Source organism: Physella acuta, unplaced genomic scaffold (assembly GCF_028476545.2).
Source record: "Physella acuta isolate Inbredline_101_S28 unplaced genomic scaffold, ASM2847654v3 ptg002359l, whole genome shotgun sequence".
Taxonomy (NCBI): domain Eukaryota; kingdom Metazoa; phylum Mollusca; class Gastropoda; family Physidae; genus Physella; species Physella acuta.
The window spans coordinates 16710-32500 of record NW_026733852.1 but is presented as its reverse complement, the minus strand read 5'-3'; the positions used below and the strand labels follow the sequence as shown (position 1 = coordinate 32500).

Sequence of the window (15791 nt, the reverse complement as noted above, 5' to 3'; positions counted from 1 at the left end):
AACAGATGACTAGGAGTTGTCTCCCCATGGCGTAACTCTCACTATGTGGGTGTGCTGTCTACTGGGCTACTATTGCCTCTCCCTCCTTCTCCAACACACACACGCTTTGTGTGAGGCTCCGGCCGGTACGTTGGTCAGTTGAAATTAGAGATGGACAGACAGACAGACGGACAGATGGTTGGGTTGGACGGAAAGAGATATGGATAGATTTCTAGACTGATAGGTGTATGGTTGACACATACGTGTGGATATACAGATGGGGTTTTTTTTTCCGGACATTTTCCCTAAGGTGTCATTTGTAACTTCCGTGGTCACTTGAAATAAACATGGACGGAAGGATTTTCATACAGATGGACGGACCGACATAGAGATGGATTAACATAAACAAGGATGAACGGATGTAATTACAAATGGACGATAGAAATGACAAAAAAAAAAGACAGATGGACTAGCTTTATGGTTGATGCATGTCATACAAATGGATGGACGGTCATACAATGGACAGATATAATGATGGAATGACGGTCATACAATGGACCAACATAATGATGGATGGACGGTCATACGATGGACCAACATAATGATGTATGGACGGCCAAACAATGGACCAACATAATGATGGATGGACGGTCATACAGGGGGCAATCATAATGATGCATGGTAGGTTATAATGTCTTGATTTAGGATCGCGGGCTCAAGTCTGTACGGAAAAGGTGAGAAGATGGACCGTTATACAGATAGTCTACAGATAGTCTACAGATAGTTTACAGATAGTCTACAGATAGTCTACAGATAGTCTACAGATAGTCTACAGACAGTCTACAGACAGTCTACAGACAGTCTACAGATAGTTTACAGATAGTCTACAGATAGTCTACAGATAGTCTACAGATAGTCTACAGACAGTCTACAGACAGTCTACAGACAGTCTACAGATAGTTTACAGATAGTCTACAGATAGTCTACAGATAGTCTACAGATAGTCTACAGATAGTCTACAGACAGTCTACAGACAGTCTACAGACAGTCTACAGATAGTTTACAGATAGTCTACAGATAGTCTACAGACAGTCTACAAATAGTCTACAGACAGTCTACAGATAGTTTACAGATAGTCTACAGATAGTCTACAGATAGTTTACAGATAGTCTACAGACAGTCTACAGATAGTCTACAGATAGTTTACAAATAGTCTACGGATAGCCTACAGATAGTCTACAGATAGTCTACAGATAGTCTACAGACAGTCTACAAATAGTCTACAGACAGTCTACAGATAGTTTACAGATAGTCTACAGATAGTCTACAGATAGTTTACAGATAGTCTACAGACAGTCTACAGATAGTCTACAGATAGTTTACAAATAGTCTACGGATAGCCTACAGATAGTCTACAGATAGTCTACAGATAGTCTACAGACAGTCTACAAATAGTCTACAGACAGTCTACAGATAGTTTACAGATAGTCTACAGATAGTCTACAGATAGTTTACAGATAGTCTACAGATAGTCTACAGATAGTCTACAGATAGTTTACAGATAGTCTACAGACAGTCTACAGATAGTCTACAGATAGTTTACAAATAGTCTACGGATAGCCTACAGATAGTCTACAGATAGTCTACAGATAGTCTACAGATAGTCTACAGATAGTCTACAGACAGTCTACAGACAGTCTACAGACAGTCTACAGATAGTTTACAGATAGTCTACAGATAGTCTACAGATAGTCTACAGATAGTCTACAGACAGTCTACAGACAGTCTACAGACAGTCTACAGATAGTTTACAGATAGTCTACAGATAGTCTACAGATAGTCTACAGATAGTCTACAGATAGTCTACAGACAGTCTAAGACAGTCTACAGACAGTCTACAGATAGTTTACAGATAGTCTACAGATAGTCTACAGACAGTCTACAAATAGTCTACAGACAGTCTACAGATAGTTTACAGATAGTCTACAGATAGTCTACAGATAGTTTACAGATAGTCTACAGACAGTCTACAGATAGTCTACAGATAGTTTACAAATAGTCTACGGATAGCCTACAGATAGTCTACAGATAGTCTACAGATAGTCTACAGACAGTCTACAAATAGTCTACAGACAGTCTACAGATAGTTTACAGATAGTCTACAGATAGTCTACAGATAGTTTACAGATAGTCTACAGACAGTCTACAGATAGTCTACAGATAGTTTACAAATAGTCTACGGATAGCCTACAGATAGTCTACAGATAGTCTACAGATAGTCTACAGACAGTCTACAAATAGTCTACAGACAGTCTACAGATAGTTTACAGATAGTCTACAGATAGTCTACAGATAGTTTACAGATAGTCTACAGATAGTCTACAGATAGTCTACAGATAGTTTACAGATAGTCTACAGACAGTCTACAGATAGTCTACAGATAGTTTACAAATAGTCTACGGATAGCCTACAGATAGTCTACAGATAGTCTACAGATAGTCTACCAAAATGCCAAAATGAAGTCCTTACTAACTACCTAACATTATGATGGATGGAAGGTTGTATGTTGAGTCACATACAGATCAACTAACAAACAGATCGACAAACGCAAAGGCGTACATATACACCGATGGGCGGTTACACATACGTCTTTCACATAACCATTTGAAACTACCTAAACATTGACTGACAAATCAATGAACTAATTGTCTGACGAATTGATTTCATCTTATTATTAATTAATTAATACATCAATTCCTTGATTTTCGACTTTTAATTTTTTACCTACTCTGGTCCAGGAGATGTCAGCACCTACGGCAATTTTTTCGTTGTACCTTTTCCGGAAGTCGTTTCCTCTTTGGGATCTTCCGCCCTATATGTCTTGTACGTCACCAACCCCAACAACGTCACGATTAGCGTCAGGTTTGTCGTGTACGTCAATGGTGTGTCGTCTCCGAGTACAGTCGCCGTGGACAAGATGAATTTTACACGTCTGGAACTTTCGGCTGAGAAATACATGCAGAAAGGTTGGTTCGTGTTTGTGTTGTGTTTAGGTGTGGTTGTTTGTGTTGTGTTTAGGTGTGGTTGGTTGTTGTTTGTGTTGTGTTGAGGTGTGGTGTGGTTGGTTGGTGTTGTGTTGTGTTGTGTTTAGGGAGAGGTTGGTTGTTGTTTGTGTTGTGTTGAGGTGTGGTTGGTTGGTGTTTGTGTTTTATTTAGGTGTAGTTGGTTGCTGTTGGTGTTATGTTTAGGTGTGGTTGGTTGGTGTTTGTGGTGTGTTTAGGTTTGGTTGGTTGAAATTTGTACGTCACCAACCCCAACAACGTCACGATTAGCGTCAGGTTTGTCGTGTACGTCAATGGTGTGTCGTCTCCGAGTACAGTCGCCGTGGACAAGATGAATTTTACACGTCTGGAACTTTCGGCTGAGAAATACATGCAGAAAGGTTGGTTCGTGTTTGTGTTGTGTTTAGGTGTGGTTGTTTGTGTTGTGTTTAGGTGTGGTTGGTTGTTGTTTGTGTTGTGTTGAGGTGTGGTGTGGTTGGTTGGTGTTGTGTTGTGTTGTGTTTAGGGAGAGGTTGGTTGTTGTTTGTGTTGTGTTGAGGTGTGGTTGGTTGGTGTTTGTGTTTTATTTAGGTGTAGTTGGTTGCTGTTGGTGTTATGTTTAGGTGTGGTTGGTTGGTGTTTGTGGTGTGTTTAGGTTTGGTTGGTTGAAATTTGTTTTGTGTTTAGCATTGATTCGCTGTAGTTTGTGTTGTGTTTAAGTAGTGATAGGCTGTAGTTTGTTTTGCGATAACTATCATCGGGTCTCTATCTTGACTACAAATAAGCTACAGTAATAAATTAAAATTTAGAATGAAAAGGTTTAAATGTAGAAGCCTGCATCACCGCTTTTAAATTTAAATCTCAAAATAAGGGTCGTACCATGATGATATGGGACGGCGGGGGCCGAGTGGTAGAACATACTGTTGCTAACCAGAAAGTCTCGTATTCGGATCTTAGACTCAAAGCTGTAGACTTTTCGGCAGTCAAACTAGCAGCTATTGAAAAAAAATGTAAACATTTATATCTACTGTTTCTGTTGTAGAAAGACATACCAGTACTTACACGTGGTCGGGTAGCGCAACTGCTAACTTGAAAGTCTCCAGTTTGGATCTGAGATCAAACTCTACTCTATATAACGTCTCTAAGTCCACCCAGCTCTGATGGGTACCTAACTCATGTTAGGGAAAGTAAAGACGGTTGGACCACTCCATCCCTTTAGACACATGTGTAAAAAATAAAAGAATTTCTTCCTCATCTATCCAATAAACGGTGAGGTACATAAGTGGTACTTTATACTTAACTTATTTACTCACATATTTCAGTACCATCAAATTCCCCATTTTATACAAGCCCTACATATAGTAACGTTTACCTATCTACCAGCCAGATAGATGGTGAACGTCCCCGGATTCTTTTTTTGGGGTTATATGCAAATGACTTACAGCCTAAATGAATGAACACTAACACAACAACACACTAGGGCTCGATTTTGATGTCTAGGGAAAACTAGTGATACTATTGAAGTTAACACTCATCCAATCTGCATACAACCTTTAATAAGCGAACACAGTTGTGGCAGAACACTAGGTTAAACGAGATAAAATATTTAATTTAGAAAATAACAAAACCCAACTTACAAAGCGTAAGAAAAAATACTATCACAGATTTTAACACTGTATAAAAATAGCCACAGGTCACACAACACTGCTATAGCTTCAAAGAATCACTTGGCGACAAGTAATATTATACTAGAAGACTAAAACAACTTAAGAAAGCATAGCACACTCAGGACTTAAGTTCTCTCACGTTCAAATGGTCAGAATCTATTGCCGGACAAAATGGACGGCCTGGTCTTAATAGACCGTTTGATCAAGGTAGACTGCCCCGTGTCGCGTGTGCGCGATCTAGTTAAAGACTTAGGCCACAGGGGAGGTTATCCTCAACTCATGTAGCCATTGGTTGGGGTAGTCATCTGATCCGAATCAATCAATCAGATCTTGATGGAAAATTTCTTAGTCTTAGACACCCTTAATAAGACAGTGGAAAAACCCCGGTAGTTGCACCATCAATCCATATAAGGTATTATACAATGTCAAAATAAAACATTTCTGGACCTAAGTAGGTCACACCCCTCCCTTTTTGGAAGTGACAGATAGGTTCCACAAAAACATACATAAGGAACCAATCTGGCAATGAAATAAAAAAAATGCTTTACAAATGTAGGCAATCAAAACCTTAATACCATATGAAAATATCCCTGAACATAAAAGGGAAGTAACTCAAACTTTTACAATTTGTGAAAGGGGAGTAACCCTTCCAAAAAATAATTATACATCAAAATCCCTCAAAAAGGGGTATTGCAATATTTCCATGAGGATATTAAAAGTGGTAAACCCGCCAGGGTAAGACCTTTATTTCAATGACTAGCTACAATATCAACTGAGCCATGTGAGACATATTATCATAGAAGATTACATATAATCAAAAACCACCTTTAATTAAGGTTCACCTGAAAATAAACAAAATTTGTAACAGGATTGACATTTTGAAAAATTCAAAACTCATACCACTCATTTTCATGTGAGCGTCACCCAAACACAACACCTGTGCATGGTCTCAATGAACCACAAAACACGTCACATGATCAATGTGTGCAACAAGATTTTACATCCTTGACAAACAATCAGCCACAACATTATCACTACCCTTAATGTGTGAAATTTCCAGATTAAAATTTTGGAAATATAAGCACCATCTCAATATTCTTTGATTTGTCTGTCCTAACTTAGAGGTAAATTTCAGGGGATCATGGTCAGAAAACACTCTGGCTGGATTGGTTGAAGAAGAGACATAGACTTCAAAATGTTGTAAGGACAAAACCAAAGCTAAAGCTTCTTTTTCAATAGTAGAGTAATTCTTTTGGTTCTCATTTAACTTCCTGGAAAAAAAAGCAATGGGATGGTCAATCCCCATGTTATCTTCTTGAAATAGGAATGAGCCAATGGCTAAGTTGCTATCATCAATGGCAAGTTTAAAGGGCTTGCTGAAATCTGGTGCAGCCATAACAGGAGCATTAGATAAAAATGACTTAATGGTTAAAAAAGCTTCTTGACATTTATTTGACCATTCAAACTCAACACCCTTTTTCAATAATGCAGTAAGAGGTTCAGCAATAGCTGAAAAGTTTTGACAGAACCGCCTATAGTAACCAGCCATCCCAAGGAACTTTTTGATTTCTTTACAATTTTTGGGAGGTGGCAACTTTACAATAGCATCTACTTTAGCTTCAATGGGCCGAACTTGGTTCGTTCCCACTTGATAACCCAAATAGGTAATTGAACCTTTACAGAAATCACTTTTATGCAAGTTTACAGTAAAATTCACTTCAGACAATTTTCTAAAAAGGTTAGTCAACTGAACAATATGTTCTTCAAAAGTATTGGAAAATACAACTATATCATCTATGTAGGCCTCGCATTGGTCTATGTCAGCAATGACAGAGTTAATGACCCTCTGGAAAGTTTGACCAGCATTTCGCATACCAAAGGGCATACGTTTGTATCTATAAAAACCATTAGGGGTTACAAAAGCAGATATTTCTTTTGCACGGTCAGATAAGGGGATTTGCCAGGATCCTGAAAGTAAATCAATTTTGGAAATTATCTTAGCCTGACCAACTTTATCAATAACGTCTTCTATTCGAGGTAAAGGATAGGAATCAGCTTTGGTGAGCGCATTTACCTTCCTAAAGTCGGTCACAAACCTGAAAGATCCACCGTCTTTCGGGACTAGGAGACATGGGGAACTCCAGTTGCTGAAACTGGGCTCAATGATATCATTCTTGAGCATATAATCAATTTCATCTTTTATCAAAACAGCTTTTTCTGGGTTAACTCTATAGGGGTGTTGTTTGATGGGTTTTGCGTCACCTACGTTTACATCATGAGGTGGAACCTTCGCTTCTTTGGGGACATCCCCAAAGATAGAGGGAAATGTCTCAAATAACTGAGACAATCTATGGCTTTCCTCTGTGGACAAATGCATAAGGTGGACATTCAAATTATCTAAAAAGGAAGAATTTACCAATTTTGGGGGTTTCAATTTATCATGTATCACATCATCAGAAACATTTGAACATACAGGTAAAGTAATTTTAGCTGTGGAATGAAAATTGTTACAATTATCATAATACTTTTTCAGTGAGTTAACAAGATACACTGTCTGTTTCTTTCTTCTGTCGGGCGTATTGACCACATAGTTCAAATCACTTAATTTTGAATGCACAGTAAAGGGTCCACAATATCTCAAGGATAACGCATTGTTCAGATTAGGCACTAGCACAAGAACTTTCTCGCCTGGATTGAATGTTCGTTTACGAGAACTCTTATCATACAGTCCTTTCATTCTCACTTGGGCCTTTCTTAAGTTCTTGTGAGCCATCTCGCACACGGCTTTCAGTCGAACGTGGAAATCGTCAAAGTTTTCCACTGGATGATCACTGGTACCTGTCCACCGTTCGTGTATCAGCTTCAGGGGACCACGGACAGAATGTCCAAACACCAGTTGAAAAGGAGAGTAACCTAAAGCTTCCTGGACACAGTCCCTCGCGGCGAAAATAATCCATGGAACAGTCTCATCCCATTGGGTGTTACTTTTAGCGAATGTTCTTAGCATGGTTTTGAGGGTTTGGTGGAACCTCTCAAGTACGCCTTGAGACTGAGGGTGGTAGGCTGAGCTGGTGATGTGGGTAACGCCTAGCTTGGCTAGCGCTTCCTGAAAATGGTGACTGGTGAAGTTGCTGCCTTGATCTGTTTGAACGATTCTAGGTAATCCAAAGGTAGTGAAGAACCGGGTCATGGCTCTGACTACAGTCTTTGCCTTAATGTTCCGTAAGGGGAACGCCTCGGGAAAACGGGTACTTGAACACATAAAGGTAAGTAGGTACTCGTTGCCCGCCTTGGTTTTAGGCAAGGGACCTACACAGTCCATGACGATTTTAGAAAAGGGTTCTTCTAATACAGGAATCGGACTCAATGGGGCCTTAGGAATTTTCTGGTTTGGCTTTCCGGCCAACTGACAGTTCGTGCAACTTTTGCAGTAACGCGACACATCATTTCTCATTTTGGGCCAAAAGAACAGTTCTTTGATCTTCGCCACTGTTTTAGTGACTCCTGGGTGCGCTGACATTGGATGGTCATGTGCCAGTTTCAGTATTTCATGCCGATAAGGTGGAGGGACCCACAGTTGGTTTTTACCCAACCATGGTTCGGCTGGTGAGGCATTCACTGGTATAGAGCGACGAAAGAAGAGGCCATTCTCGGAGAAATATTCCCCATCGTCAGATGAGAGAGATTTTTCGACCATTGCCTTGAGTTCCGCGTCGACTTGTTGAGCTTTAATGATGTCTTCCTGAGATATCCTCAGGGGTAAGCCCAGGCTTGTTTTTTCTGGAAGCATAGACTCCAGTTTGGGAGTCGAATTTCTTGACGATGATGGTAGGTGTGGTTCAGACGTTGTGTCAGCCAATTGTTTGGTCTGGCTTCTTGTCACCGCACATGCAGGATACAGTTCATTATCATTATCTGGAACTGTTGACAAAGGGTCTGAAACCGTACAGGGGTATACTTTGCTTCCCGCAAGGTCATTCCCTAGAAGTAGGTGTACTCCTGGGACAGGAATACTATCTATCACACCTAAAATGACTTCGCCTTCGACGAGATGATGTTTCAGGGCAAACTTGTGTAGAGGGACGACAGTAGATTTTGTCCCCACTCCCTGGATAATGGAAATCCTTCCGGTGTTCGTCTCAGGTGTAATGTCCATTGAACTTTTCAAAAGAAGTGATTGTGACGCTCCTGTGTCTCTTAGGACGGTGATATTCTTCTGAGACAACGGATGACCTGGTTTGCTAATGATAGCTTTGGCAATGAAAGATGAAAAGTCAACTTTTCTCGATCCCTCGAGATCGGTAGACTCGGAAGAAACTGGATGGTGGCGTGAACAGTCAAAATGTGACTGCACATAATGTGTGGAAACTTGACTACCTTCTTGCGGACACTTAGGGTTAGCGTCCTTTAGAATTCTAGAGTTCATAGTTGAACTGGCTGCTTGAGGGGATAGAGCATAGTGCGCAGAAGTACGCACCACCTCTCTGTTATATTGACGACGTTTGTAACAGTCCTTGACATGGTGACCAGGTCTTTTGCAGAACTGGCATACTGCTCGACGATTGAGAGTTGATCTTGGTTTCTCTTTGGACTGTGATGCCTTCACGTGTTGGCCAACAGGAGGATTGCTGCCAAAAAGGGGAAGCACGGGGTTGAGGCGGTTTCCTGACACTGGTGGTTTCTTATGCACCAACATATATGTGTCAGCCGACTCAGCAGCCTTCTGGATGTCAATTATCTTGTTATCCAGTATGTGAAGTCGTATGTCTTCAGGCAGGGACGTTAGGAATTCTTCCCTTAGGATAAGTGACCTGAGTTTCTCAAACTCAGAAACTTCCTCAGAGTGTAGCCACCTTGAGAATATTTTCTCCTTTTCAAAGAGAAATTCCACATATGATTGAGTGGGTAACTTGCGGAGTGCTCGGAATTTCATCCGATAGGCCTCGGGCGTCAGTTCGTAGGCCTTCAAAATGGCAGTCTTGACCAAACTATAGTTATTTTGAACGTCGTGAGAGAGTGCCTGGTATGTTTTTGCAGCTTTCCCAGTAAGGACCGAGCTCAATAAAGCAGTAATGGAAGTTTCGGGCCATTCACATGTCTTCGCTAAACTCTCAAATGAGTTAAAGAAAACGACCAAATCTGTTTCATCAAATTTAGGAACTAATTTCCCAAATTTGGCAATCACTTGCCCCACCGACAACTTTTTTGGATCTACCAGGGAAGTGACATCACTAACTTTACCAAATTCTACTTCCAACCTCCTCTTATCTAAAGCAAGTTTAGCCTCTAACTCCTGTTCTTTTAAAGCCTTCTCTAAAGCAACTTTCTCCTCACGGAGTAACACTCCAGCCAACAAACTTTCATCAAATACCCCTTCATTAATAAAATGAACAACAATTTTATCTCTCAACACCTCTGACTTCTGCGTAACAGAATAATCCAATTTCAATTCCTTAACAACACTAACCAAAACTTTTCTACTCAACTTCTCGACCTCCTCAACAGTGGGATTAGCTAAAAAAGATTCCATAACACTAACTTCAAAATCACAACAAGCCTAGATTCTCTAAATTAACACGGAGCGTTGGGCCGTGTACTTGACCTCCTATCGTAACACGTCTGGCTTTTGACCTAGATACCTCTAGCCTAGCGCGCGTTGTAATAACACGGCTTCACTGGATAGAAAAACAACTAAATCAAACTAAACTTAGTGTTTAACTGATATAACCAACAACTGGAACGACAGATTAAATCCCGGACGAGCCCCCACTTTGTAACGTTTACCTATCTACCAGCCAGATAGATGGTGAACGTCCCCGGATTCTTTTTTTGGGGTTATATGCAAATGACTTACAGCCTAAATGAATGAACACTAACACAACAACACACTAGGGCTCGATTTTGATGTCTAGGGAAAACTAGTGATACTATTGAAGTTAACACTCATCCAATCTGCATACAACCTTTAATAAGCGAACACAGTTGTGGCAGAACACTAGGTTAAACGAGATAAAATATTTAATTTAGAATAATACACGTGGGATGTTAGATAAAGCAGTCAAATATTTTTTTGAGTTTGGAGGGAGGCATGAACTACGTGACTGTACCCAATGTTTCTTCCAGGCATCTATTCGGCCCCTACCCCCCGAAGGAATTCTACCGCCTCCCCCCCCCCCCCCCACCGAAGGAAATGGAATTTATATTGAAAATATATACTTTTATCAGTGTCCACCCCCCCCCCCCCCCCCGGGAAAATTTAGTTCGTTCACTCCCTCAAAGATATCAAGTGCCCCCCCCCTCCCCGGAGAAATTGTTCTGGAAGCAACACTGACTGTTCCCGGCACCAGATACCCTAGTTACGCCACTGAGCTAATGACTTACATCTCTCCCCCCACCCAGGTAACGGCACCTTCACACAGTACGTCCAGGTAACCTCAGACCAGCCCTGTTTGGTCTTCGTCACGATGACCCAGAAAATGGACGGATTCACGTCACTTCCGGTGACGTCATGGGGCTCCCGTTATGCGGTGGTCACTCACTGTGAGCGGGCACGTGGCCTGTGTCAGATCGTGGTTGTTGCGAATCAGCAGGCTAAGGTGAGTTCATTAGCTAACTGGCACGCTAATGCTAAGGTGAGAACATTAGGTGACACGCTAATGCTAAGGTGAGATAATTAGGTGACACGCTAATGCTAAGGTGAGATAATTAGGTGACACGCTAATGATAAGGTGAGGTCATTAGCTGACACGCTAATGCTAAGGTGAGATCATTAGATGACACGCTAATGCGAAGGTGAGATCATTAGCTGACACGCTAATACTAAGGTAAGGTCATTAGCAGATTATACAATGTATACAATACATATTTGGCTAAAAAGTCTTAAGCACGTTTGTATAACACGAAGATGATAAAGTGGCTGGTAAAATCTGTTAAGATGGTTGAACATCGCCATCTTCTTTTCTTATTGGAAATATTTACTTAAAATAACCACACACAAAAATACTTGGTTTATGAACAAACAAATACAGTATTTGGTTTAGTTTGGGCTATTATTTATTCTAAATGTCATAGATATTGAATCTATTGTCTTTTGTAACTTCATTTCGTGGCGGTGTTTCCATAATACGAATTCGTTTTTCCCACGTTAAATCTCAAGCTAAGTGAAAATACTCTGTTATGTTGGGGGTTTCTTTCAGCATCAACACATTGTGCCTACTAAGAAATGTGTTGTTTTTTAACATAAGAAAGTTGTTGTAGTAAAGGAAAGTCCCAGTTTTAAAAATATATTTAGATTTTTTTAAAGATTCATTTCTTCAGTTACTATACTAATATCAAAGTTCCTTAGGTGTATTTAAACGCATTTTTACACGTATTACTTTGATCAGAAAATGTTTGATGACGATTTTTTTTAAATAAAAAAAAAACCCAGACAAACCCAAATCGTTAAAGAGCTGTATGAATTTAAGACTTGAGTCAACAGAAACTCTGAAACTATTGTAGGCGAACTGTCGAGAAATCACGTTCTTTCGTACTCCAGAACTCGATAGGAAATCAATGGGGCTCAAAGAGGGAGAAATAAAGTAGAAATTGTTTGGGCGGTGTTGGTTTAGAACAGAGTAAAGGAGAACATAAGTTTCAGGAAATTAGAACCGGTTGTGAGAGATCATATGTGTCGGTGCTACCGGTGTGTGAGAGATTATCTGTGTCTCTGCTACCGGTGTGTGAGAGATTATCTGTGTCGGTGCTACCGGTGTGTGAGAGATTATCTGTGTCTCTGCTACCGGTGTGTGAGAGATTATCTGTGTCGGTGCTACATGTGTGTGAGAGATTATCTGTGTATCTGCTACCGGTGTGTGAGAGATTATCTGTGTCGGTGCTACATGTGTGTGGGAGATTATCTGTGTCTCTGCTACTGTTTTGTGAGAGATTATCTGTGTTGTGGCTACATATGTGTGAGAGATTATCTGTGTCTGTGCTACCGGTGTGCGAGAGATTATCTGTGTCGGGGCGTAGACTGACACAGTAACTGTAACTCTAACCTTTTATTTTAGTCTGTGTAATTTTTTATGCTTTAAAAAATAAAGCAGCGACTTATTTTACAAACTAGATCATAGTTTCAAAGACAGACAGCTTTCGATGAACATCAATGCTATTATAGGCTCTTGTTTATGTTACAATATTCTCCTTTGTGATTCATAAGAAAGATGCATTACGTCAAAATAGTTTCAAACGACGTGAAGACAATAGTCTCCGTAACAAATTTGAAAAGACCACACACAAATTTTTTTTAAATATTGTTATGTGAAAAAAGAAATATCAATAATTCTTTGTTAATAGCGTTTATTGATTTAATTTTTTTAAAATTTTAATTGATTTTAATTTTTTAATTAATGATATCTAGAGTAATCTGATATGTTTGAAAGTGATGAAAGGGGCGTACATGTATGACGTCACACACAGTAATGGGGTTCAGGTTTATGTTACGATTTGCTACTTTATTGTATGTGGGAGTGGGGGGGGGGGGGGGGGGGTCACCAAACTGTGTCGTAGCAGAAATGTGTATATTGTAAGGACAAAATAATTTTTAAACAGGGTAAAATCTATAAACGACCCCTAAATTACACCTTTTGGATGCACTTCTTCCGGATGAAAATTTTCTACAACAGTGTATGACGTCATTGTAAATTGTTGTCCAGTAGTTGAGTGCAAGATGTCCAGTCTTGAGTCTGCTGGTAACCGAGAGAATCGGTGCCACATCCCCAGGCCCAGTCTCATTCTAGATCTTTCTCTCTCTCACTCCATTTCTCTAGCGTAACAAAATACAATGTGTGTGTGGGGGGGGGGGGGGGGGGGGGGGTCACACTATTTTAAAAGAACGACACCCAAAGCAATGTTTGGTAATTTTACTGAGAAAATAACATTTTAGATGACTTTGTTGGTTTTAACAAGTCATATTAATTTTAAAATATCTCTTGGTTTTTTGTGAGCTGTATTAGAGAAGAAGCTCCGCCTACGGTATCTCACAGTACTGATTGGACGGTATTAGACTAGAAGCCCCCGCCTATCCAGAGTTTATTCCAGGCATCTCTTCTACCGCCCCCCCCCCCCCCCCCCAAAGAAGGTCTACCGCCCCCCCCCCCCCCGAACGAAATGGAAATTTATATAGAAAATATATACTTTCAACAGTGTGCGTCCCCCCCCCCCCCCAGAAATTTTAGTCCGCCCACCCCCCCCCCACCCCCCTCCCCCGAAAATTTCAAGTGCCCCCCCCCCCGACTAGAAACCCCGCCTATGGTGTCTCACGGTACTGTTTGTGTGGGCGGTATTAGACTAGAAGCCCCGCCTATGGTGTCTCACGCTGTTGCCTGTCCTCTAGGTGGTCATCCAGCTGCCTGCCCAGGACAAGACCTCGGTCAGCTGGACCAACACGCTCAACCCAGCTGCGAAAGAGGATTTGACCTTGACCCTCAACGCTTACGAAATCTACCAGCTGCAGAGAGGCTACGACCTGACAGGTAGGGGACGACCGCCCCCCCCCCCCCACATATAGTGATACCTTCATGACAGGTATGGGACGACCCCACCCCCCCAAATATAGTGATACCTTCATGACAGATATGGGACGACCGCCCCCCCCCCCACATATAGTGATACCTTCATGACAGGTATGGGACGAACACCCCCCCCCACATATAGTGATACCTTCATGACAGGTATGGGACGACCGCCCCCCCCCCCCCCCACATATAGTGATACCTTCATGACAGGTATGGGACGAACACCCCCCCCCCCCACATATAGTGATACCTTCATGACAGGTATGGGACGAACACCCCCCCCCCCCCCCCACATATAGTGATACCTTCATGACAGGTATGGGACGAACACCCCCCCCCACATATAGTGATACCTTCATGACAGGTATGGGACGACCGCCCCCCCCCCCCACATATAGTGATACCTTCATGACAGGTATGGGACGACCGCCCCCCCCCCCCCCCCACATATAGTGATACCTTCCTGACAGGTATGGGACGAACAACCCTCCCACGACATATGACGTCACGTCAAACTAACATCACGACCAACTGCTTATGACCTCATGCCCAACTTGTTACGACGTCATATCCAGCTGTTTATGACGTCATGTCACACCTCCCCAGGTGCCACCATTACCTCCGACGTCCCCATCGGTGTCCTGAGCGGCTCTGCCAGATCCACAGTCGGCCCACGGCACGCTGGAGGGGGCGTTCATGGAGCAACTTCCGCCCACTCAAGTGCTCGGTACTGATCACGTGGTCTACGCGACCCCTGGGGGGTCAGTTGGGGAGGAGCTGGTCAAGGTGCTGGCGCTGGTTCAGACGGTGGTCCACATCAGCGGACAGTTCCAGAGATTTATGTTAGGACGCTTTCATTTTATAACCCAGGTGAGTTTAAAGGTGTTTTTATAACCAGGTGAGTTGTATGTAAAGGTGTTTTATAACCAGGTGAGTTTAAAGGTGTTTTATAACCAGGTGAGTTTAAAGATGTTTTATAACCAGGTGAGTTTAAATGTGTTTTATAACCAGGTGAGTTGTATGTAAGGGTGTTTTATAACCAGGTGAGTTGTATGTAAAGGTTGTTTATAACCAGGTGAGTTTTAAAGGTGTTTTATAACCAGAAGAGTTGTATGTAAAGGTGTTTTATAACCAGGTGAGTTTAAAGATCTTTTATAACCAGGTGAGTTTAAAGGTGTTTTATAACCAGAAGAGTTACATGTAAAGGTGTTTTATAACAGGTGAGTTGTATGTAAAGGTGTTTTATAACCAGGTGAGTTTCAAGGTGTTTTATAACCAGAAGAGTTGTAGTAAAGGTGTTTTTATAACCAGAAGATTTGTATGTAAAGGTGTTTTATAACCAGGTGAGTTGTATGTAAAGGTGTTTTTATAATTGCTTTACATATAATTAGGTGGGTTAGTTAATTGTTCATTCATTTTTGTGTTATAATTTGGTCATCCCACCTCCCTAACTCGCACACTTTTCTTTACATAGTCTGTTTATGACATGTTACAAGTAATTAGGCCCCTCACAATCATGGCTTTTCTCTTTGAATGAACTATGAAAA

The 15791-nt window shown here is 41.3% G+C and overlaps 1 protein-coding gene across 1 annotated transcript; it reads left to right on the top strand.

The window, feature by feature from the left end:
* The first annotated feature begins 3296 nt into the window (after positions 1–3296).
* Positions 3297–15037, top strand: LOC131933060 (uncharacterized). The gene is made up of 4 exons (XM_059289902.1): positions 3297–3421; positions 11087–11283; positions 14064–14202; positions 14851–15037. The coding sequence occupies exons 1-4, from the start codon at positions 3373–3375 to the stop codon at positions 14976–14978; spliced, it is 513 nt and encodes a 170-aa protein (XP_059145885.1). The 5' UTR covers positions 3297–3372; the 3' UTR covers positions 14979–15037.
* Positions 15038–15791: the final 754 nt, after the last annotated feature.